At 35.2% G+C, this 24,269-nt stretch overlaps 3 protein-coding genes and 1 long non-coding RNA gene across 5 annotated transcripts; 2 read left to right on the top strand and 2 right to left on the bottom strand.

Annotated features, from left to right (window-relative positions):
- Nucleotides 1-84: 84 nt before the first annotated feature.
- On the bottom strand, nt 85-6,101 carry LOC122316642 (O-fucosyltransferase 31). Of its 2 annotated transcripts, none has more exons than XM_043133325.1 (10): nt 5,610-6,101; nt 4,527-4,589; nt 4,361-4,442; nt 4,153-4,226; nt 3,789-3,877; nt 3,488-3,691; nt 2,325-2,580; nt 1,511-1,738; nt 1,210-1,407; nt 85-590 (listed from the first exon to the last, which is right to left on the bottom strand). In XM_043133325.1, exons 1-10 carry the CDS (start codon nt 5,733-5,735, stop codon nt 381-383), a joined length of 1,530 nt encoding a protein of 509 aa, XP_042989259.1. In that variant the 5' UTR covers nt 5,736-6,101; the 3' UTR covers nt 85-380. The 2 variants fall into 2 exon arrangements, with proteins under 2 accessions (XP_042989259.1, XP_042989260.1); XM_043133326.1 differs by having other exon boundaries at nt 4,153-4,223; nt 5,610-6,097.
- Nucleotides 6,102-10,656: 4,555 nt separating this feature from the next.
- Nucleotides 10,657-14,117, top strand: LOC122317335 (very-long-chain (3R)-3-hydroxyacyl-CoA dehydratase PASTICCINO 2A-like). The gene is made up of 9 exons (XM_043134349.1): nt 10,657-11,055; nt 11,160-11,271; nt 11,447-11,465; nt 11,559-11,647; nt 11,757-11,810; nt 12,359-12,429; nt 12,508-12,589; nt 13,352-13,448; nt 13,547-14,117. Exons 1-9 carry the CDS (start codon nt 10,982-10,984, stop codon nt 13,615-13,617), a joined length of 669 nt encoding a protein of 222 aa, XP_042990283.1. The 5' UTR covers nt 10,657-10,981; the 3' UTR covers nt 13,618-14,117.
- A 539-nt stretch (nt 14,118-14,656) lies between these two features.
- Nucleotides 14,657-15,689, bottom strand: LOC122317336. Its single transcript, XR_006244419.1, has 2 exons — nt 15,466-15,689; nt 14,657-15,326 (listed from the first exon to the last, which is right to left on the bottom strand). It is a non-coding gene; the product is annotated as an uncharacterized LOC122317336 (long non-coding RNA).
- Nucleotides 15,690-21,256: 5,567 nt separating this feature from the next.
- LOC122315358 lies at nt 21,257-24,198 on the top strand. The gene is made up of 2 exons (XM_043131226.1): nt 21,257-23,637; nt 23,733-24,198. Exons 1-2 carry the CDS (start codon nt 23,461-23,463, stop codon nt 24,060-24,062), a joined length of 507 nt encoding a protein of 168 aa, XP_042987160.1. The 5' UTR covers nt 21,257-23,460; the 3' UTR covers nt 24,063-24,198.
- The last annotated feature ends 71 nt before the right edge of the window (nt 24,199-24,269 follow it).

Below are 24,269 nucleotides of genomic sequence, written 5' to 3' on the forward strand. Positions count from 1 at the left end.
TCTAGATAGGTATAATTCTCAATAACAAATATGAAAAGTGACAATCTATGGCCTATATACTGCTTTTGTAGATGAACCAAAATCTTAAACCGAGAAATCATAATCTTGCACCATAATTAGAAGTACTGTCAATTAAACTAAATCATTCTGAAGGAATTGATGATTACAAACACATCTTTAACATCACCCTCCCATCCTCATTAAATGCCTCAAACATTTACTTGGATCGTTACATGAACAGGAGTCAGGACTATGAATTTTGAGATATGGGATTATGACTTATTTTACCAATATACAAGCCAGTAGACACAAACAATAGTGTAAGTACCAAATCGTGTGAGACAGATAGCAGCCTCAAAGCTTTAACCAGACACGTAACTTCAAGCATTGCACATGCAATCAGGAGCAGGATATGTGTATATGGACTGTTTTGGTTTTCTAACTCTGATCTGCCCTTGTCTGTTTTCATGCCCTTCTATCACTGCCTGCTGGAAATCTGACCAAACAATGCTTTTATTTAGGAAGAGTTGGCCCAATAATGCCATATTCGGCCTTATAGTCTTCAGGTTCTCATAAGTTCTATGTCCCACCTGTTGACATCACAAAATTCGTCAAAATTTGATGGAATCTGCAGAATACTGCATATGAATATCTGCACATAAAAGTTTTGGAAAAAAATAACCTTCATCTCTAGAATAAGTCAATAAATTATAGGAAAATAACCCTTGAGAGCAAGTAACTTTCATTCTTACAGAGGTTTATTCATTTTTTAGGTAGTTAAGTTAGCTCGAGAAATTTCTTTTTCCATATTAGTCGGACGATTGAAAAAATCTGTATTTTCGAAGAGTAATTCTACAAACCACACTCTTATCCCACGTTTATCTTCCTTTCTATTTTCAAAAGAAAAATTCAAAGGTTGATGAGTTATGCCACCTCATCATAGTTGGAAAGGAGTAGGATAAGGGTTTAGTTTGTAGAGTTTCCCATTATTGAAACATTCATCTCTTTTTTCTCAAATTAGAAAGGAAAAAAATATCCAAAATTAAAGAAAAAAGAAAGGTGCTCATTAGTTCTCGTGACTACTTCATTAAATTTCCCAACTGATCTGATGTGGATGGGCCACAACTTTTAAGTTGATCAAGAACAGAGTAAGAAGCATAACCTCCATCAAATTGAAATTCATGTTTAGATCCTAGGAAGAAAACTTACCAATGCATTGTGCATATTTCCTGGAGAAGCAGATATAAAGATGTCGCTATGCATGCTAACATAGTAATCAACTGCAGCTAACAAAGATGCCTTTCCTTTAATCTGGGCGCGTTCCACTGCAGAAGCTAGACTCTTTTTGTCTTCCATTAGCGGAAACAGTGTTCGTAAAGTTGAAATCCTAGCTTCTCCACCATATACCTGGGAAACATAACCATTTTACAGATCAAAACTCTGGGAGCAAAACAGTAAATTTCAATTCTCCATAATTAGATTAGACAACACAAGTTGAGACATAACAAACCTTGTGGGAGGCAAGATATAACCGAGTACTGTTGTCAAAGCCCAAAGCTGCAAGAAGCAATCCAATCTCTTCTGGTGTCAATGGGCAACGCCCTTGATTTCTCAACTCTTCATCAGTGAACTGGGAGTTAAGAACCCTTCCCTGCCAGATCGCTTGCCTATATTTGGCTAGAGCCAGTTTCTCAGCTTTGCCCCCACCAAAATCACATGCTGAATGAGCTGCCATATCCTGCACAATGACAAGGTTAACGAATGAGCACCTGGAATCATGTAGCAAAACCTTTAGAACATAAACTCAGAAAATTTTGACAGTCCCGAGTAATATAAAAAAGAGGGCATGGGATTCCGCAAAATCAAACAGCCACTCAATGACTTTATGAGCTCAAAGATATAGATGCCCAATGATATACTGATTGTCTCAGATGTTTGACATCACATTTTGGCTGTCACAAAAAGCATAAAATGTTGTGGTGTGATAGCTTGAACAGTATATTAGTTATCATTTTTTTGTAACTGCACATGATTAGGACATGCCTATCCAAGCGACTTCATGCCTGCCACAGGTACAGACACTGGAAGGTGGACAGTCCACGTGGTTTACAAGAGAGATGACTTGTTAGGTATCTTGAAAATAGAGCAGGCTCAAACCTGTAGTGACTAGTCAGGAAACCCATGCTTACTGAAGTAAATTGAGCAAGTTACCCTTCACAATAATGTCAAATATGTTGTCGCCCAAACCTTCAGACCATAGTCTTAGAAAATTCTCAAAAGCCAGAGATACAATATATGTGCATGGTATGTAGAAATGGGCATACTTTATCAAACCGAAGATGTAGCACTGCAAACTTCCCTGCCCCTTCTGTGCTCTCCTGGAGATAGTCGGTGCCAAGTGCTCCCCTTTTGCCAGAAGGATAGCGGAGGCGGCTGACAAGAGCATCACCAAGTGCTCTAACATGAGGAACAAAAACTAAAGCTTGGAAGTTAACTTTACATCGTAGCCGTTGGATGTCCACAGGTAAGTTGTCAAAAGCCAGACGATGAGAGAATGGGGCAATCGCAGCAATTCCATAACTGATCATCCAAACACATTTCAAATCTCAGAAAACACACAGATTAAGAGTCCAAACCAATTCCATAAAACCTATAAGCCAATCCCTAAGCAATTTTGAGGCGTTGAAGGGTACAAATCAATAAACTATTTGGCAGCATCCCCTTGGCTCCTTTTTTATGTAATTAAATATCCAGAAAAAATATATAAACAAGAGCAACAGGAGCATCCACAGACAAAAAAGCTGGCAACCTTCTTCCATTCTTAATGTAGGAAGTTACTTTATACACATAACTAACAAGTAGCAATCATCTAATACTATCAATCAAATATGTGCTAAAATGTTCGAGTAATTTGCATTAGAGATTCCACTGACTGGCGTTCCAAGTGTACGGGAGATCCAAGAACTAGAAAATTCTAGGTAATTTCTGAAGGTCATTCATTCTATGTAAATGTTACACAGAGACATAAAAATACTAATTTAAAAGCCACGCACCTTGTCATTCAGTCACATATTGGAACTATAACTTTTGGGCAATGTAAATTAATAGCTATGCCTCCACATGTACACAACACAACTAGACATGGCCTATCTAAGATAGTCTGTTCTATGAATAAGCATGAAGAAATTTGGAACACAGAGTAATCTCAAATAGTTCAAATCCATTTATCCCCATGTTTATATCTCATAGTCCATTTCTGCTTACAATTTACTTAAACATTCTTGTATGTATATAGCATTCATAACATTCTAGATCTTCCATTGAAAGAATGCATCTAAGTTCACCAATAAATTGTGGTTTATGCAAAAAACATACCATCTTTTAGGCTTTAATTAGCCATATAAATCATACTTCTATTACCTTTGGACCATACATTTGAAAAAATATTTTGCCTTATATCTAATAAAAGACTTGAGAAGCAACCAACCTTTGTAGTACAGGCAGCACATTCTCTAGATACCAGCTAGCAGAAGCATGAACTGGTGCTGTCTTAATCCTAGTAGTTCGGATTGCTGTAGCATAATACTCCCTTGTGCTCCAGAAGAACTCATATGGCAGCTCTTTCACAATAGAAATATCATCCTTCAATGTATCGATAAAATGATCCACATCAAATATATCCATGAATGAGCTGCAAAGGAAAATAAACATGCAACTTCAGTACAAAGCCCCTTGGGATAACGAAATAGGCAAAACACAGTCTTTGTAAATATAGATCCTGCAGCTACCTTGAATCTTGCCAAACAGGATTCACTTCAAGATGAGGGATCACCAGTGTGGCATTCAGTATTTTAGCAACAGCTACTGCATCACATATCTTTAAGGGGAAAAAACAAACAAACAAACAAAAGAATTGAGCTACTGAGTACTTCTTGAAACAGACAAGTTACTTTTTTTATGGGTAAACAAATTTATATTGATCAAAAGGTTAGGCAAAAGCCCAAGTATACAGGACATATACAAAAGAAATACTGCCTGAGCGTGCAAAACAGACAAGTTACTTAAGCTTTTATCAGGAAAATGATTGCTATTCAAGATCCAAATATTCTGATCAAATATTGAAATTCACATTTAGAATAGTTAGGTACCTACCCCCATTCTCTGCTGGTTCAACCCTCCATCAAGAAATACCTGAATGTATCCTTGAGATTTCTCAGGTAATGCTGCTAAAAATGAAGCGTCAATCCATGAAAAGTCAATGCTTGATCGTGATTAATAAATATCAATACTTAATGTAGCATACAGTACGTTTAAGATAAAGCAAAATTCTTTATTGTTAGCCTGATTTCTCATCACTTACAAGGGGTTTTTGTTGATTCAACACAAGGTCTCAATCCTTGGTTGGCCAGAGGAATCCAGAGATCTGACTGCTCTGCATTTGTCTGATAAAAAAACATTTATCATGAAGAGAATTTTACTCAGACAACCAAAAAATCATTCAAAAAGCATGTCTGCTGCTCTCTTACAGTTTCACTTTGTAAAGCACTCTTGAGAAGACGAAAATGCCTCGGTTTTGGAGCATTCCATTCCTGTAAATGTCATACTGTGATTTAATGTTTTTCTTGTGATAAATATATTCAACTGTAAATTTAGGCCCCCCAAAAGATAAAATTCATGTAAATGGAACTAGGTTTAGAACAAGCGGATCATCATGCCTCGTTTGTTTTCACAACACATCTCATCTAATCATTATAACTTTTCCAAATTCCCACACAAAATAAAATAAAAAATTCAATTTTTTCAAATCTCAAAACAACAATAATATTAAAAAAATATATTCTAATAATATTTTATTCAATTTTCAACTTTTATCTTAATTCATTTCATCTCATCAACGAAAACAAACGAGGCTCAAGAATTTCCAACAATATAAACCACATACCCATTTCACTTCCATTTTTATCCTTATTTATGTGTTTTTTTGTGAATATTCGTTCCATCATCGTGTTTTACACCCACAAACTGAAATATAATCAATTCCTACTTTATCTCCGAGAGCTAAGGTCACTTTGGAATCCCATAGTATTAATGCTCAACTGGTTGGCAATCGTAGTAAAATCAACTGATTCAACTCAAGAAAACCTAACACTTCATAGTCAACGTTTTAAAGTTAGCATAAGTTCCTACCAAAATTAGCTTTAGCTTGTAGTTAGGTGTATTCTCTTGTATACTTCCTGTATAGTTGGGCTATCCCTATTTCCTTGGAATAAAATCTCCTATTACCTATCAAAAAAAAAAGTTCCTACCAAAATTGACCTTAGTGTATAACCTATTTCAACCTAATCGGCTTAAAGTAACCTTATTCATCCAAAATTTAATCGATCCAACCCCTGTCCTTTTCTTTATCCGTTAATACTTCTCCAAAACATTACAAATTACCAAAGATGGCAAACAAAAAAAACCCAGAATATTCGATCCAATTTTTTTACAAGAAAAAGAGGCTCAAGAAAAAAAAAAAAAAAAAAAAACCCTTTTTCCGGGAAACATCCATTGACCCATTTAGCGAAGTAGTAAAGAAGATGATTCCAAGTAAATAATGTGAATATTACCGAGAACATGGAAGGCGAAGCATGGCCTAGAGGACTGAACAAACTGGGCAAGAACACCGGAAAGAGCAGCACCAAAAGCCCAGCCAGTGCTCCTCCTCTATGAGGCCGGTACTGAAGCCTCATCATCCCCAATCGGTTTCTGACTAAGATCAGATCAGAAACTGGTTGTCTTTGCTTCACAGTAAAAACCACCCTAAAGCCCGCTCCAAAAAAATGAATGGAGGAGGTGAACGGATCAGAGCTGTAAGGGCATTAATAGCCTACTTATGTAACCTTCAGTGTCTGTCTACAGCTTGTGAAGAAGGAGAGAGAGAGAGAGAGAGTAAAGCTTCACAGACACGTGGCCTCTCCCACCAAATGCATTATGGGAGGGGTTGCGTGTCGTTTGTATAGAACAAAAAGGAAGTGATGGATGGAGGAAGGATTTTTGCGGTTTTTGTGTAAAAAAGAAAAAAAAGGAATCCGACAGTGCTGTGTTTTCCTGTGAGTTTTACGAAGTCACAGGGAGTTTTCTTTCTTTCTTTTGATGGCTAAAGATTCGCGGAAAGATCAAAAAGGACCGTTGGAGTGGGTTTCGAACTTTATTGGATTCATTTATACCTTTTTCATGTGAGCACCGACGCTACAGTTAAACATAGGATCGTTGAGATCCATGATGAATGGGCCTCCCTCCCTCCTGGCTGGCGATTCGGACATTAACGCTAACTTGTTTGGTCGCACTCGCACAGGGCCATCGTGTTGGAAGATGAACTACCTATGGTTATCAAGTTGGATTTCGTCATCTCGCCCTACTTTTGCTCACTTTTAAAGTACCATTTGTCACGGCGGTATCACCAGTCGTTATCCCACGTAAAACAGGTAACATATAAGGGATCTATGTTAAGCATTTATCATATGATATAGTATTAGAAGATAAATTTTTAAATAAAATATAATAAATGTCATATTATAAAATAATGAGAAGATAATAAAAATTAAGATAATGAATAATAATCTAAAAAAATTATTAAATACTCTTATGAGAGTATTGCATATTTGTATTCTAGTACAAAAAATTCTATTCGGCAACCATACACCATATATTTATTGAGAAAAAAAAAAGTTTTTCTACTTAATAAGTATGTAGTGTATGATTGCTGAATAGAATAATCTTTTAGAAATATGTAAAAATTACTCAACCAGACAAATATAAAAGTAGTGAAAATCGTCTAAGAGTGCTGTTATGAATCTTATGAATTTGCCCCCTCAAATGTACCACTAGTTTAAATTGAACTTTTTTTTTCTAATTTTCTTTCAAACTTTTTTAAATATCCTTAACTATTAAAAAAATCACAACTTCAATAATATTTACTTTTTTTAACCATTAATAAAAAAAAATTAAAATACTCGAGCGGTAATTTTGGGTGAGCAAATCCATGGGGCTACGCCTAATGTATTTATCACTCTCTAACTCTTAAAAATCTAAATCTTGCAAAATATATATATTTTATTTTCCTTTTATGGAAAATCATTTCTTTTATTTTTTGTTTTCATATATCTTTATTTTAATGGTTCAATTATAGGTCAAATCATAAAATATCTATTTTTTAAAATTTCTTGAATCCAAAATTCATTGCAATTTGAAAGAAAATACAATTTTTATTCTCAACTACCATCCAAAACGAAAAAGTTTCAATGCATATTCTAAATTATTCATAATTTTAAACTTGTTTCTTAAATAAAGAGATTTTGTTGTAACTTTTTATATTTTAAGTTGTGAATAAAAATTTTTCGTAATTCATGACATAATGAAAATAGATGATAATTTGAGGTGCAAAATGATTTGTGTAAATCTCTGATAAATTCTTCGAAAAACTTTTACGACGAGTCTCAATTTTTCAAAGGGTTTGTAATGAGTTTACACACTCTAAACTTGTAACGAGCGATATTTTTATTACAAATCGAGGCAATCTTCTTAAAAATTTCCTAATGATCAATAAAATTTTTATTTGAATTCTCAATAAATAAATAAATAAAGCGAGCTTCGAAATATCTATTTTATAAGTTTTTTAGGAGGTCTTAAATATTCAATAAATATTATAAGATATACTTTATATATCTATCTCTCATTCTAAATTTTAGCATAAGTACAAAAATATAGATATCTAGAAGGAATCTTAATTATGTGTATACTTCTCACTGCAATATCTTAATGGTTTAGAGAACTTAGAAGTCACATGGCAAGGGATCTTTTGTAGTAATGCCACTTATATATGTGTACTTGTACTTGTCACACAAGACAATTAAAGACACGTAAAGATCATCTCAAAGTTTCAAAATTATTTTATGAGGTGTATTTATTTATTTATATCTCTAAGAATGAAGCTCATTCCATAGAACAATAGATGGTAATTGGCATGCATGCCAAACTTACAAGGTTTGGATTGTGCATAATGTTACTAATTGGATTTAAATATCTTTTTATTTTTATTTTTAAATAAAAACTTTATGGTCATTCACATCATTTTATAGCTTTTCCTAACCACAACTAAATATAACCCAAACTAAATAACTATTAATCATATTGGTGGAATCGCATTCCGCTTGACGAACTGTAAAAAATTAATATAGATTGTTTTTGGTATCAATACTATTCACCATTAATTCATAAATAGTTTATTATTTTTTTGTTATTATTCATTATTTTATTATTATTATTCATAAATTATCTAAAATTTCTTCAACATCTAAGGATGACCCACTTATTGATCTTATAATCCTTTTGAAGTTTTATTTTTCTTTTCACACACTTAAGGCTGCGTTTAGATGTTGAACTGAGTTAAATTCTTTATGAATAGTTTTGAGTTGAGTAGGTGAAGTGAGTTAAGTGGAGTTCATCTAAAATGAATTTAAATGTGTGTGAATATTAAGATGAATCTAATACTATTTATAAAAAATTAAAAAATGTTGTGAATCCCTCGTGTAAGGAAGTTTTGAGTTGAGATGAGTTTAGTAATTTGAAAGCTGTGTGTTTGGATATTAGACTCAGGTTAAAATTAGACTAAACTGAGTTGATCTTAACTAAGTCTCTCTCAATCAAAATAGTTTTAGGGTTGGTTTGGATGTTGAGTTGAGAGGAAAGTTGAATAAAATATTTTTAAAATTTGAAAATTTTGAATTAGTTATTATATTTTGTATTACAAGTTAGCAAAATTGTAATGATTAGATGAGATGAGTTGAGGAACCAAACACAGCTCGGGGTGTAAAAAAACTGGTGAACCAGTAAACCGGACCGGAATGAACCAAACCAGTGGGATCGGTTCAGTCCCGACTTTGGTTCAATCCGGTACCAATTTTATTTTTCTTAAAACTGATCAAAATCAATCCGGTTTTTATTTTTATTTTTCTAAAACCGGACCAACCGGTTCATATATATTTTTTTAAATTTTGTCTATTGTATATAATTTTTATATACAATATATAGTTATATATAAAATAGTTTGTATTATATGATAAATTACTAATTAATATAATATTAAATTTTAAAATCTTATATCATTTTATTTATTGTATTAGTAGTTATACTAATATTATATAGTGTATATTAATAGTTATATTAATACTATATTACTATATATCATAATATACTATATTATATATTATTATATATTATTATAGTATATAATACAATTATAATATATATTATAATATATTATTATTATATTAAAATCAAAATATTAGACTGAACCAGACTGAAAATCGGTAAAATTAAAGTACCGGTTTAGAAAAGTAACCGATACGTAATTGGATTTGTTTAAAATTGAACCAAATCAGACTTGTTACACCTCTAAACACAGCCTTAGTTTGGTATTTGTTGAAAAATGCCACATGTACACGTGTAATTAGGTCAAATTGGTATTGTCCTCTTCAGTAAAGAAAAGAAATTCAAATTCTAAGAGAAATTCTAGGTATAAGTCCTTTTTATTTATTTATTTTTTATAATGAGAAATTCATGCATTCGCATTAAATAAAATCCTTATAAATAGAGTTTTTATTAAGTCAAATAGCTTAACTTACAAATGAAGGACAATAATCTCACTACATCACACTGTCATCAACTTTCCATGCATATCTAGCCAATTAATCTGCACAATTCTTACTTCTTGAAAACCTCTCAAAAGCCTGCGAATATCCTATAGAAGAAAATCAAAGTCTGTTAGGATTTCAACATTATCATTTAAAGACTTGACAAATATCAAATAATCAGTTTCTAACAAAACTTTCGAAACATCCCATTGAGCACACAATTATAATCTCCTTAACAAAGCAGTAGTCTCAATAAAATTTAGTAGAATAAACTTCCTTTTCAGCTTTATTACAAGCTACTACAATATTACCATTATGATCTCTCAAAATCACTCCTATCTCAGCAGAATTATGTTCACAAAAAGTAGTTTCCCCTAATAAAATATGAGATTAGTTAAATTATTCTATTAAATGATTCTGAGTCAAAGATGATAATGCAAAGAGTAATTTTATTCATCATCTTAAGTCTCATCATTTCATAATGATATTAGATGATTAGAGATTATTTATTATATTTTATTTATAAATATATCATATTATATTATGAGATGATGAGAAAATGAATGATAAATAAATTTGATCTAATGTAAAACCGACTAGACTGATCGGACATGAAACAGTTTAGGCCTTGTTTGGTTGCAAGATTTAGCTGAGATCAACTCAGTTCAGCCTAATTTTAAACTAAATCTAGCATCTAAATACCAAACTCTTAAATTACTAAATTCATCTCAATTCAAAACCTTCTTATATACAGGATTTACAATATTTTTCAACTCAATACACCTTTATACGTGAGATCCATAATTTTTTTAAATTTCTTATAAATAATAATAAACTTATCTTAACATTTAAACCTATCTAAACTTATGAATTTTATATAATTTACTTCACATATTTAATTTGTTATTATTTATAAAAAAACTCAATTAAGGTAACATCCAAACGTTAAAATCAGGCCTCGCCCCAGCGACAAGAACAAGTTGGTCCTCACCAGCAGTCAAAACCTCCGATGGTCCCCTCTGCGTACGAGATCGGAAATCAGTAATTATACGGTTGTGGGTTGGGAGTTACGAGAAAATTAAGACATTCCCAGGGGCAAGACTCTCTCTTCCTCTCTGTAATCTCTCTCTCTCAGTCTTTATCTGTCTTTCTGATAATTCTGGTTGAGCTCCTTCGCCTACACCTCTTAAATTCTTCACCCCCCATCTGATCTCCATTCCTACATTGTAATTAAGACAATAAAAATCCTGCCTCTCTATAGACTTTTTAGCCTAAACTACCCTCCTCTCTCTCTCTCTCTCTCTCCAATGGCTGCTCAGTTTTGGTTGCTCCTCAGACGCCTATACCTCACTCTTTACAATTGGACCGTCCTCTTCGGATGGTATGCCAACAATCACATTTCTCTGGATGTGATCCTTCTACCCTCTTCCTTCTTTTATTAACAATGCCCGAAGAAATTCATTCTCTACCCTTTATCTATCTCAGGCTTAAAGTCTTGTACCTTGCGGTCCAGACACTCGGGGAGTCCGGCCATGAACACGTTTACGACGCCGTCCAACGCCCGCTTCAGCTCGCTCAAACCGCCGCCCTCTTGGAGGTACTAATACCTCCGTCACTTTTTTCCAGTCTTATATGGATAAATGTTTTCTGGGAAATTATTTCTTAAACCCTCAAATCAGGTCGAAGTCTCAGATCTGTTCGGTTCTTTTTTCTTTTCTTTTCTTTTTCCTTCTGTTTCTTTTTCTAACATTTTATTTTCCTTTGTCTAACAGATTATTCATGTTCTAGTGGGTGAGTAATCTTTCTTTGCTCCGTAATTTAGAAAAAGAAAAGGTTTTGTTTTGAAACAGAATTAATAACTCTGTGTTCGTAATTAATACAAAGGCCTGGTGAGATCTCCGATAACAGCAACACTGCCACAGATTGGTTCCAGGTTGTATTTGACGTGGGGTATCTTGTGGAGTTTCCCTCAGGTCTCAACCAAAGCTATTCTTGCGTAATAGTAGTTAATACCCAACTATCAAATTATTGTTCATTTCATTTCTAAATCTTTCTGTGACGGACGGAGCTCATGATTGGCAGACTCAGAGTCACATACTTGTGACCTCCCTGGTGATCAGTTGGTCCATCACCGAGGCAAGTATTGCATGATTTTCAGTTTTACTTGCTATATACATCAACTGCATTTTCTTTTCGTATTTTGTTCTGTATTTATGTTAGATGAGTGGTTATGTGGTAAACAGTGAACACTGCATGCACACTATGTGTACGAAAAAATTACTGAACCTAGCCCTGTGAGTGTGTATTTCTAAATTTGGTCATTTGGATTTCTTTAAGTACTTCTACAAATTTAAGTTTGAAGTAACATCTTGAATCCATGGAGAATCAATTGCAATGATTAAGTTTGAATAGAAGTTAAAAATGCAGTTCCTAGCTTAAGATTGAACATGTGAGATGTCAACCCTATTGTGCTTCAAGGTACTCTTTATATACCAGAATAGATTAAAGAACCGGGGATTTTATTTTCGATCCTCAAAATGTACTGGAGCCTGATATCAGTTATAATCATGTTGATTTATTTTTATTGCAGAACATAGGGTAGAAAAGAATTCGTCCAAGAAAAAAAATATAGTTTGGAAAAGAATACAAGAAGTCATTTTTGAGCCAATATTTTGTTACTACAGATTATTCGGTATTCTTTCTTTGGGATGAAGGAGGCGCTTGGTTTTGCACCTTCATGGCTTTTGTGGCTCAGGTATAAACTGTCATTTGTGCCCACTGCTTGGAACAAGAATGATGGGTTTTCTTCATTAAAATTATACATGCAATGCAGGTATAGCTCCTTTTTGTTGTTGTATCCAACAGGTATCACTAGTGAAGTTGGTCTAATATATGTTGCCCTGCCTTACATCAAGGTAAGAATTTTAATGATGCTGAATAAAGAGATTTTTTTTTTTTTTTTTTATAAGTAATGATGCTGAATCAAGACTTAATTTGTAATGCGTATGTTTTGGTGGACACTAATACCTCTTGAACTGATCACCTGATGTCTACACAAAATTTAAGTTTGGTGTGTTGTTGTGTATATTAAATTGAAGTTGCAATAGTGGGGCTTTGTTAGTAGCATATTGGCCAAGTGTCCAAATGCTTTCCTTTGCATCATTATTTTCGTGGAGTAGGAAGTTTCTCTTGATGTAAAATTGCCGCAACTGTTTATTGTTTTTATTTCATCTCTCTCTCTCTCTCTCTGGCCCTATCTTCGGGTCATTAATGAAGAATTGCTCAAATTCAGACTCTAGAAAGCAATCTCTTAGCCTTTAGATCTGCATACTAGATTCTACAGAGATAACAATTTCATGAATTTTTTTCTCAATCTCTTGGTAAGCATTGAACTGGCTTATATGCTGAATCCATCATCTGTGTCAATCGTTTTCAAAAGGTGATATACAAAAGAAAAAAAATTGGTCAATATGAGTGTTAGTCTGGGGAAGCCAAGTTAGGTGACTGTCCAATACTCATCTTCTGCTTTCTGCTCACAATGCTTTGAAATGCAGTTTGTTCATTATCTTGTAGTTTGCCCCAAGCTTGAAAAGCATTTCATTTCAACAAATAGCTTGCAATACATACGAAACTAAATGTTAAAAACGAGTTAACTGACCAAACTGAGGTGCTTGCAGGCATCTGAAAAGTACTGTATAAGGATGCCAACCCAGTGGAACTTCGCATTTGATTACTTCTATGCCTCAATTGTTTGCCTTGGAATTTATGTGCCAGGCATGACTCAGCATTCTTCTTTGAAAGATAACACCTCATTTTTCTAGTTGGTCAGTATTTTGTTTGGACCTCAATTGATAAAATAGCATATGTTGCAGGCAGTCCACACATGTACAGCTATATGCTTGGGCAGAGAAAGAGGGCTCTCTCAAAATCCAAAAGGGAGTAGAATGGCAGCAAAGTTTTTTAACATTATTCTTATTGTTTATTTAAACTTTTTTGTGGAAGGGAAATCTATTTGCAGGCATCTGAAAAGTACTGTATAAGGATGCCAACCCAGTGGAACTTCGCATTTGATTACTTCTATGCCTCAATTGTTTGCCTTGGAATTTATGTGCCTGGCATGACTCAGCATTCTTCTTTGAAAGATAACACCTCATTTTTCTAGTTGGTCAGTATTTTGTTTGGACCTCAATTGATAAAATAGCATATGTTGCAGGCAGTCCACACATGTACAGCTATATGCTTGGGCAGAGAAAGAGGGCTCTCTCAAAATCCAAAAGGGAGTAGAATGGCAGCAAAGTTTTTTAACATTATTCTTATTGTTTATTTAAACTTTTTTGTGGAAGGGAAATCTATTTTCGAAAATGGTTTCTTGGCCCTTTTTTTTATTTTTTATCTGTAGCATTATCAAATTAAATAGATGAAAATTGCCTAATGTTGATTTTAGAATATTGTTATTGGATTGATGCTTTCTAGTTTCCACGTTACTTCTATTCCATTGTTGCAGCAAAGCTCGCCTGATCTTTGCCTAATCTGCATTCTAAAGTTGCATAGCAGATATAGAAGAGAATAATATCTCAAAATAGACATTGTAATAATATCTGTAAATTCTAAGAGATCTGAAAACTCAGCATAGGCGTGGGAATGAAAAACTGAAGAATGATATCCTTTGAAGTAGAAAATTTTAAAAGGTGAGAGAATTAAAGGTATGATCTTTTTTTCTCATTAATGTTGATTAGGACTTGTGTTAAAGTTAGCCCTATGTCCAAAATCCAAATGGAAATCATGTTGTCAAATGGCCTTGGAGAAGTAATCTTCTTAGGGACAGAAGGACACTTTAAAAACAAAGAAAGGAAAGGATGACATTTAAGTGATGTTTAAGTTTCAAGACACATTAGGTAAGCAGGAAAGTGATTCCCCCCCCCCCCCCGCGGCCGGTAATGACCTGCGTGTGGACATTCTGCTAATAACTATAATACAGGATATTGTTTGAAGTGATTTCACCCATTTTTTATTGACGAGAAACATATCATCTTTCAGGCTGTAGTGTCTGTTTTTGGCCTTTGTTACACGACAGACCCTTTTAATGAAAATTGATGTTTGAACTACTGCTAGCACAGCAGCGGCCATCAATGCAAGGACAATGCTAGAAGGACCGAGAGATTCAACCGAAATTTGACCGATGCCACATGCTATTTTTTTAATGGCCCATATAAAATATTTAAAAAATAAAAACTTCCCAAATCTAACTCCTTCCCGCTTGACGATCAATTCTTAATTAGAAGTTGTTTGAATTGGAAGTGTTCGGAAGTTCGATGAGGATTTGTTTGAATACTCTGTTTGATTGCGTGATATCTGGAGTGTTTGGAAATTGTCCGCCGCAGGGATGGAAGGATGGGGGAGGGATGGGTACCGATGGAGGAAGGAATGCCTTCTTTAATGAAAGGAAAGGATTTGAGAGGAGGCCACCGTTTCCACCTCCACCAGCAGCACCATTTCGCTGTTGGGCTCATGATGTTAGAGGGAGGAGCCACTCTCCAATAAGGGCAGCCCACCACCGAAAGACTATCACCGGGATATGTACAGAATTGAAGATGCATATTAGCAGGGTGCCGGAGAATAAAGTTTACACGCATAATTTTGGTTCACTATGGCCTGCAATAGGATAACCTTAACATCAATAAAAGTAGCCACTAAAATATTTCATTATTTTAACATCAAAGACAGACTACAACAATATCTAGTAATGACTGGTCTGAAATGTAAACAAAAAATGGGGGAAAACAAAACTTACAGCTCGGATTCGTGTGGGAGTGAGGGAGGTGGGAGGGGAGCAGGCTGAAAACAAAGGTCTTCACCTGAAAAAGATCTTTGCCGCGTGGACGGAAGGATGGCATCGGACGAACTCTTTGATTCTGTACAATATGGAGGGAGCAGAACGAGGGAGGGACGCTGGAATGGGTACAAAAATCTGGGCAGAGGTACAAAGGAAATGGTTTCTCTCTTTTTTATTTCTAGTTCTTGTTCTTTTTTTTTTTTTTTTTTTTTTTTTTTTTCCTCCTCTTAAATTACGGCTTTTTTTTTTTTTTTTTTTTTTATTTTTTTTACGGTTCTTCTATTTGCAACCGCCGTTGCGTAACCGGCACGGAACCGTCTGACGTGACAGTGCCACATCATTTAAATTAATAATTAAAAAAAAAAGAACCCGATTGAAATATGCGGGAAAATGGGAGGGAAAGTGCAGACCTAGAATCATGGCATTCTGAAACTCCCTCTCTCTCCGACCGAGCTCTCTCTCCAACCGAGCTCGCAGTTGACCGAGCTGAAACTCTCTCTCTTCGACCGAGCTTTGAAACTCTATCTCTCTCCGATTCCGTTTGTGTATGCGGTGCATTTAGGCGTTCTGAAACTCCCTGGATCTCCGACCGAGCTCTGAAACTCTCTCTCTCCGACCGAGCTCTGAAACTCTCTCCCTCTCCGATTCCGTCTGTGTATGTGGTCACTGCCGTGGACGGAATGCCATGTTGCGGTTAGACGCCGTGCTCACACATTCTAGATTTTAGCCGCCGAACGACGTGGGTGTAACGAAATTTCTGCTCTACTTCTTCCACTGCCACGCCACTGCCACGGTTGAGTTAGATGTATTTCTTTCTTGGCTATTCCTTGATTTTCTGTTGTTCTTCAAACATTCTATTATTTGGAAGTTGTTCTTGTTCTTATTCTGCTTGCAAAACGATTTGAAAAGGCAAAATGGATCATCTTTAAGTCATTTTTAGAACTGGAAAGCATCATTTTTGGGGTATCATGTTGGACACTTGCAGGAGCTTATTTGGCCCCTCCGATTTAGACGTCTCCAATATTGGACACTTGCAGATAAAATAAATAAGTTATTATTTATGCTTGGACTATTTCAAGTCTATTGCTGTACTTTTTACGAAATTTTATCATCAGGCTATTCCAGACAGCATACTAGCATATGACATTAGGGGAACCCAATCACCAGAAACAGTAATTCAAACTCAACAAAGTGTAAGTGGATCCCCGTAGTTTAATGCTATTTTAATGACATTTGTCGACATCACAGCTAATACACTAGTTGTTATTATTTACAAATGTAATTTGGGTTGGACGGATCACAACCGTTGCACATTGAGTTTGATGGATCACAACCACAGCAATGATATTGAGTATGTAATTTGGATGAATATTTTATAATATTCATCTTCTTCTTCTCCTTTTACTTCAATATTTATGTCAATTACAATTGTTAGTTGGTCGGCTAGATTGACAGTTTTGGTAGTGCAGACAAATCCCATTTAAAATAAATAAACATATATATATTTAATCAAATGGAGTAGATTTGGTAGTAGTTTAGGGTGTACATTGGTAGAAATTAATTTAATATGCAGGATCTTTCTAACGACAGTCTCATTTGGCATTGAATTCATAGGACCAATGGAACCTGCTGCTATTTTGGTAGTATGTTGGGAGCAGTTTTGAGGTATATTTATTTCAGAAGTCACGTACAAGTGGGAGTTAGAAGTTGATGACTTTTTTAATATGTATCTATTTAATCAATTTATGGGTATGTATAAGACTTTGGAACGATGTATGCAGCAATTATTATGGCAGTCATTTTCAGATTTTGGTGGTTATGTTGATAAATTGTAAAGAAAGTGGAAAGATGTTGATTTATGCATGTCATGGTAAAACTGCAGATTTAAGGCGTTATTGGAATGATATTTAATGACAGCTGTATGGAATGATGTCTGTGATTTTTCTGTTGCATTTATAATACCAAGTATGGACTTGATCAGAGCTGGCCAATTGTGTTTGGGTAACAGTTATTGTTGTGTAAACATAAATATATGCGACATTGATGAACTACCCTCAATTGGAGGTCATTTGACTCTCTTAATTAGCCGTACCGGATCTTCAAGTACGTACCACTGCTTTTGACCTCCAAAACAATCTCTCTGAAAGTAGCCGAAGAGTATTGCTGGCAATTAGTGTATGCAGGTCGAAGGGGTGATTGCACTAATGGTAAGTTACTAGAAGAGAAGATGAATGATGTACTAGAAGAGAACAACTAGGATGCAGATTGGCGTTCGATTGGGTACGTTTGCAATTATAGCATCATTTGGCATTGACTTCACAGGACCGGCTAGCTTGCCTCCTATTGGAAAAATAACAGGACATGTCCTGTTATAAAATCTAGAGAAGTTCTTATGTGCACCAATGTACTCCATTAAGAACTTACTACTTCAAAATACAGAATATTTACAGATACATAAATGGATCTTAACATTACAAGACCAATTACAAAGTTCAAAAGTCTAATAAAGTCTAGAGAAGTTCAATTCGGTGCAGGCGTTTTGTACATTCACACCAACTTCTCCAAACACCTTCAGGGAATAATTACAATGTGGGTTCATCAAATAGACTCCTTCCAAGTCTAAAGTACAAAAGCCTACAAATATTCATGAGCCAAAATATTGCAACAGCCAACAACGGGTAATTCAAACATCAAAATACAAAAAGTGAAATAGTTCAAAACAGAAGCCAACGTTCAAAAAGAAAACAGAGTACTAATGCAGCAGCCCAATACATTCCTATTAGTGACACTAAACGCTTACTTTCAGAAAGTTGTGCATGATGCACCAACTCCTTATCGAGCTGATCCACTATCTTGCGAAGGTCAATTTCCCTCTTTTCGAGCAGCTCGACTATCTTCTCGAGATCTCTCTCCTTCCGTAGCAGCTCATCAATTCTTTCTCGGATTTAGAGCTCAATTACTTGATTACTATCTGCCCATTTGAAATACTTGCAGAATGGTAATCCCTGAGCATACAAAAACAAGAATATTAATGAATGCAGTACAGAAAACCTTAATGTATGTACAAGAATGAGCTATCCATTACCTCTGTGTTGTAGTTTGGACACCCTAAGAAGGCTTGTCCAGGATTTTTTGCTGTAATTGAGTACTTCAATGTGGGTTTGACCTCACAGAAGCACAGTGGTTGACTTGAGGTATGTTTAGCAAATGAGGAAGACATTGATGATGATGATGATGATGACATGTCTAACATGAACCAAAATAACATCAGGTCAAATAGAAGAGAGGCAGTACCAAGAAATTCAGTTCATAATATCCAATGTGTGAAGAAAATCATATCAATTCCAACGTTTCAGTAACAGCTAAATGTAGCAGTCCCAACAAAATAAACGAGAATTAAGTTTCACATATAGGAAGATCACAACATCACAAGTGGCATACCATTAAAGCTTTACTTATAAACCAAAAAAGAGAAGAATTAATATTGAAACGGTAAAGAATATGCTAAATAATATACTTGGGGAAGATGACAGCAAGGTGTGCAAATGAGAATATGTTCCTTGCACTAATATGTATAAACCTGCAATGATTATTAGAACAATTAAGTACCCAATTATCCAATCAAGTTTGAAAAACATGAGTTCCACTTAACATAATTAGTCAATAATAATAATAACTGATATGTGTGCGATACTTCTAAATACTTTACAAAGAAATAATGCCTTGCAAGAAAACTTTTTTACCAACATTAGAAGAAGTTAGTTGATATTCCCCTTGCTCCAAGGTCCAATTGCACCAATGGTAGTCATCCTCAATCCAATTGCACCAATGTACATTAAAGAAAGAAACTAGTGTAAAACAATCAGCCAATACACATACCTCAGACTTGACGGCTCATCAAATAGAAATTCAGAAAACAAAAAAAGAGGGATTCAGAGTGATTTTCGCCTCTGATTTGGACTTCTATTTTTCTTTATGATGATTCACCAATGTACATCAGAGTGAAATTCTTAATCAAAGCTCAAAAATATAGGAAGAAAAATATAAACAATCAATCAGGTTCTTAATCAGAGCTCAAACTAATATAGGAACAAAAATATAAAGAATCATATTCTTAATCAAAGCTCAAAAGCATAACAATAAAAATATAAACAATCAGCTTCTTAATCAGATCTCAAATACATAACAAAAAAAAAAAAAACAATCATGGACTTAATCAGATTCTAAATACATAACAAAATAAAATAAACAATCATGGACTTAATCAGAGCTCAAAAACTTACCAATAAAAATATAAACAACCAGCTTCTTAATCAGAGCTTAAATACATAATAAAATAAAATAAACAATCATGGACTTAATCAGAGCTCAAGAACTTACTAATAAAAATATAAACAACCAGCTTCTTAATCAGAGCTCAAATACATAACAAAAAAAAATTAAACAATCATGGCCTTAATCAGAGCTCAAATACATAAAAAAAAAAAAAAAACAATCATGGACTTAATCAGAGCTCAAATAACAAAATAAATATAAATAATCAGGCTATTTATCAAAGCACAAAAATATAACAAAAAAACACAATCAGAAATCGATACAGCAAAACACATTAAAAGGGGGAAAAATAACCTGATTTCAAAATAAATATAAACAATCAACCTATTTATCAGAGCATAAATATATAACAAAAAAATCAAATCAGAAATCAATACACCAAAACACATTAAAATGGGGAAAAATAACCTGATTTCAAAATAAATATAAACAATCAGCCTATTTATCAGAGCATAAATATATAACAAAAAAACCCAATCAGAAATCGATACACCAAAACACATTAAAAGGGAAAAAAATAACCTGATTTCAAAATAAATATAAATAATCAGCCTATTTATCAGAGCATAAATATATAACAAAAAAACCCAATCAGAAATCGATAAACCAAAACACATTAAAAGGGGGAAAAATAACCTGATTTAGGATTAGGGTTAGGGTTAGGGTTATGGTTTCGGTGCTATGTGGTCTTCACATTGTAGATGTGGTGGAGAAGATAACAGGACTTCGTGGCTCTGGTATGTGGGTTGAAATCGGATTTCTAGTTCTTGGCTATTCGGGTATGTGGTTCGTTCGTGGTTCTTCAGTAGGCTTGTGGGTATTGGTTTTGAGAAGAAGACGAAGACCTTGGTGCCTACGGGGACTGCTATGTGGGCTTCACATTCCAGATCTGGTGGAGGTCGTCGGGGATCTGTGTTTCGTGGGTATTCGGTACGACCGGTTGCAAGTTGACCAGTTGTTGGGTCTTCGGAGAGGATGAAGACAAAGAACAAACATACCAATCAAAGAACAAACAAAACCAAAGAACAATAGGTCTCGGTTTAGATGGAAGGCAGGATTTGGACGACGGTGAAAATGGAGGGTCGCGGTGAGGAGGGTCTTCGGGAGAGGGAGAAAGTGAAATGAAAAGTGAAATGAGAAGTGAAATGAATTCAAATCGAGTACAGGGTTGTTTTTCTCTCAAATTCACAACGACGCCGTTTTGATTTATTTGCCACGTAGGACACGGGGGTTCCGTGAGGGTTACGCGAGCGGTTGCAAGTAGATTTTTTCTTTTTTTTAACTTCTAAGGAACAGTAAAAATGCAACTCGGACAGGGCGATTAATGAAAAAGTCACGTGATCGGTCGATTATCCGTTCAACTCGTGGGCTCCGTAGCATCACCCAGAAAAATATATATATATATATATATATAGAAAAAGTCTAAACGTCCCCGGGGTGTAACCCCGCCGCGTCCCCGTTGCCTACGTGGCAACATAATGTAAACGGCGTCGTTTACACTGAAGGTCAAACTTAAAACTTTCGTTCCCGTGGTCTGGCTTTTCTTTCATTCATCTCTCTCTTCTCTCTCGTCCCTCTCACCCATCTCTTCTCTCAACATCACAACCCTCATCGAACCCTAACCCTCATCTCCATCTTTCGTTCCCGTGGTCTGGCTTTTCTTTCATCTCTCTCTTCTCTCTCGTCCCTCTCACCCATCTCTTCTCTCAACATCACAACCCTCATCGAACCCTAACCCTCATCTCCATCTCATAACCCTCATCGAACCCTAACCCTCATCTCTATCTTACAACCCTCATCTCCATCTCACACGAACCGAACCCTAACCCTCTCATCTCCCTCTCATCTCTCCTTTCTCATCATCCCAATCTAGCCCACACAAACCCTAACCCACACAAACCCTAACCCACACGAACCCTAACCGAACCGAACCCTAAAGCCCACTCGCCCTCCCTCTCCCCGTCGTCCTCCCAGATAACCCACTCAGTCTTCACCCCGTGCTCTCCCCCAAACCTCCATCCCCGTCGTCTTGACCCCTGAGGGGGTGACGGGACACGAACTTGGCTGGAGATCTTATAAGGCACGAATCTGGGCTGGAGATCTTATAAGGCACGAATTTTTGCATTTCTTTCAAATTGTTTTGGTTTGTTTTAACGTTTTAAAGTTTATATATTTTCTGCTCGGTTGGGTTTGATTGCTGATGAATTTTGGGTATTATTGGCGGACTGGGATCTTACAAGCTGCTGTAGCTCTGTTTGGTTGGTTGTAGCTCTATTTATTTAAAATTCTGCTCGGTTGGGTTTGATTGCTGATGAATTTTGGGTATTATTGGCGGACTGGGATCTTACAAGCTGCTGTAGCTCTGTTTGGTTGGTTGTAGGTCTATTTATTTAAAATTCTGCTCGGTTGGGTTTGATTGGTGATGAGTTATGGGTATTATTGGCGGACTTGGATCTTATAAGCTGCTGTAGATCTGTTTGGTTGGTTGTAGCTCTATTTATTTAAATTCCTGCTCGGTTGGGTTTGATTGCTGATGAGTTTTGGGTATTATTGGCGGACTTGGATCTTATAAGCTGCTGTAGATCTGTTTGGTTGGTTGTAGCTCTATTTATTTAAATTCCTGCTTGGTTGGGTTTGATTGCTGATGAGTTTTGGGTATTATTGGCGGACTGGGATCTTATAAACTGTTGTAGCTCTGCTTGGTTGGTTGTAGCTCTATTTATTTATTTTCTGCTCGGTTGGGTTTGATTTCTTAGAGTCTAATGTTTGTGTTTTTATGGTTTGTTCACCGTAAATTTATTGAATATTATCTCGTTTATTTGTTCTGTTTGAGATGAGTGGTTTTAATACTTAGTGCATATGGCTGCTTGGTAAATTTGGGGAAAATGACGTTACATTAGTACAAAAACAATAAAGAAGTGAAAGATACAGAGTAGTGAATATGATATAATCTAAGAATAGAGACACTTAATAGAGATACGGTTTAGCTATCAAGTATCATAGCTGCACCACATAGTGACTTGGCAGATGGTGTACTGCCTTCAACATTAGGTAAACCGATTGACTTACATTTATAAACCACAAGACTTGATACACTAATGAACATTGTAAGTAAACTACTCTCAAGCCTGTCATTTTCAATCATAATACTATTAATGTAAGTAAACTATTAATATACCAAAGTGGCTGTCAAGTCTAAGATGTAGGAGGTTTAACCTTCCATTTATCATAGTGTCTCTATTAATTAACTAGTAGATGGAACTAATTTCTACCTTTGCTGATTATTATCAATATCTCTTCATTTCAATTCTCAGGCGTTAGGCAATCCCCCTCACAAATATTAAAGTGTCATAACTCTACCTTGAATCGAATTACGTTTACTAACAATTCTCAATATGAGGTTTATGTATTTCTGAAATTAAATTCGGGCCTCCAATCTTTTTCAAACGTTAGTCAGATCCCCCTCATCTCCTTCCCTTCATTAAAAAAAGTTGAAAATTAAAAACTAATTATATTATCAATAATTATTTCACCTCTTGCTGCTCTTCATTAATCTGTCAAAACTTCGCGCTCTTCATTAATTATTCCATCATTATTCAACTGTTATTCAATTGTTTTATGGGGGTTCATCTTAGAATGTCAAAATCATCTTCATCAATATCTTCATCATCTTTTCCCAAACGTAGTTTGGGAAAAGAATTGTGCTTCTGCGAGCTGGAAGCCACATTGAAATGGTCAACTACTACAAAAAACCCAAGAAGACCCTTTTTAGGGTGTGCAAAGTATAATACACAGGTAACTATATTAGTTGTTGCCTAAAATATTATGGATATATAAGCATTAATAAACTGTAGAGTTCCTCTTTTCTAATATATGTATGAAATGAGCAGGGCTTACCATATTGTAAGTTCTTCAAGTGGTTGGATGGTAATGAAGTCTGCGAGCTACAAGTTCAAGAAAGAATTGATGAACTGTTAAAGAAAGAGAAAGATGTAGAGAACATACTTCATATGCTGGAAAAGAGGGAGATTGAGCTCCATAAGATAGTGGATCGCCTCGAGAGGGTAAGCATGGTGCTGTCCAATAAAAGCGACGAGGTTATGCAGAAGGAGTTGGTGCTTAATGCACAAGAAGCTAGAAGAAGGGGGTTGTGCACGCTATTAAAGATTTACTGTTGTTTTGTATTTGTACATGCATTTTACCTAGTGTTATATAAGTGAATTTGGGATTGGCACGTTAACTAGTGTTTTAACATTTTGCCTTATATTATCCTAGTTATGTAACTCTGAGTTGATGAATGTAATTTAAGACTGCTGGGTACTTGATTCTGTGGCAATTGATAGAAAATGTTCATTTTGGTACATTTGCCGAATTGGAAATAGAGATTGATGGAGGGAAAGGTTATTTATATTTGCCGTGATGATGTT

The sequence above is a fragment of the Carya illinoinensis genome, chromosome 7, assembly GCF_018687715.1.
Source record: "Carya illinoinensis cultivar Pawnee chromosome 7, C.illinoinensisPawnee_v1, whole genome shotgun sequence".
Classification (NCBI taxonomy): Eukaryota; Viridiplantae; Streptophyta; class Magnoliopsida; order Fagales; family Juglandaceae; genus Carya; species Carya illinoinensis.

Coding starts and splice junctions, on each gene's coding strand:
- LOC122316642 (XM_043133325.1), bottom strand. CDS start 5,735: ATGATGAGGCTTCAGTACCGGCCTCATAGAGGAGGAGCACTGGCTGGG. Junction 3,692..3,788: donor CCTGTTTGGCAAGATTCAAG/GTAGCTGCAGGA, acceptor TTTCCTTTGCAG/CTCATTCATGGATATATTTG. Junction 591..1,209: donor GAAATATGCACAATGCATTG/GTAAGTTTTCTT, acceptor TGATGTCAACAG/GTGGGACATAGAACTTATGA.
- LOC122317335 (XM_043134349.1), top strand. CDS start 10,982: ATGGCTGCTCAGTTTTGGTTGCTCCTCAGACGCCTATACCTCACTCTT. Junction 11,648..11,756: donor TCTTGTGGAGTTTCCCTCAG/GTCTCAACCAAA, acceptor CATGATTGGCAG/ACTCAGAGTCACATACTTGT. Junction 13,449..13,546: donor CCTTGGAATTTATGTGCCAG/GCATGACTCAGC, acceptor CATATGTTGCAG/GCAGTCCACACATGTACAGC.
- LOC122315358 (XM_043131226.1), top strand. CDS start 23,461: ATGGGGGTTCATCTTAGAATGTCAAAATCATCTTCATCAATATCTTCA. Junction 23,638..23,732: donor GTGCAAAGTATAATACACAG/GTAACTATATTA, acceptor TGAAATGAGCAG/GGCTTACCATATTGTAAGTT.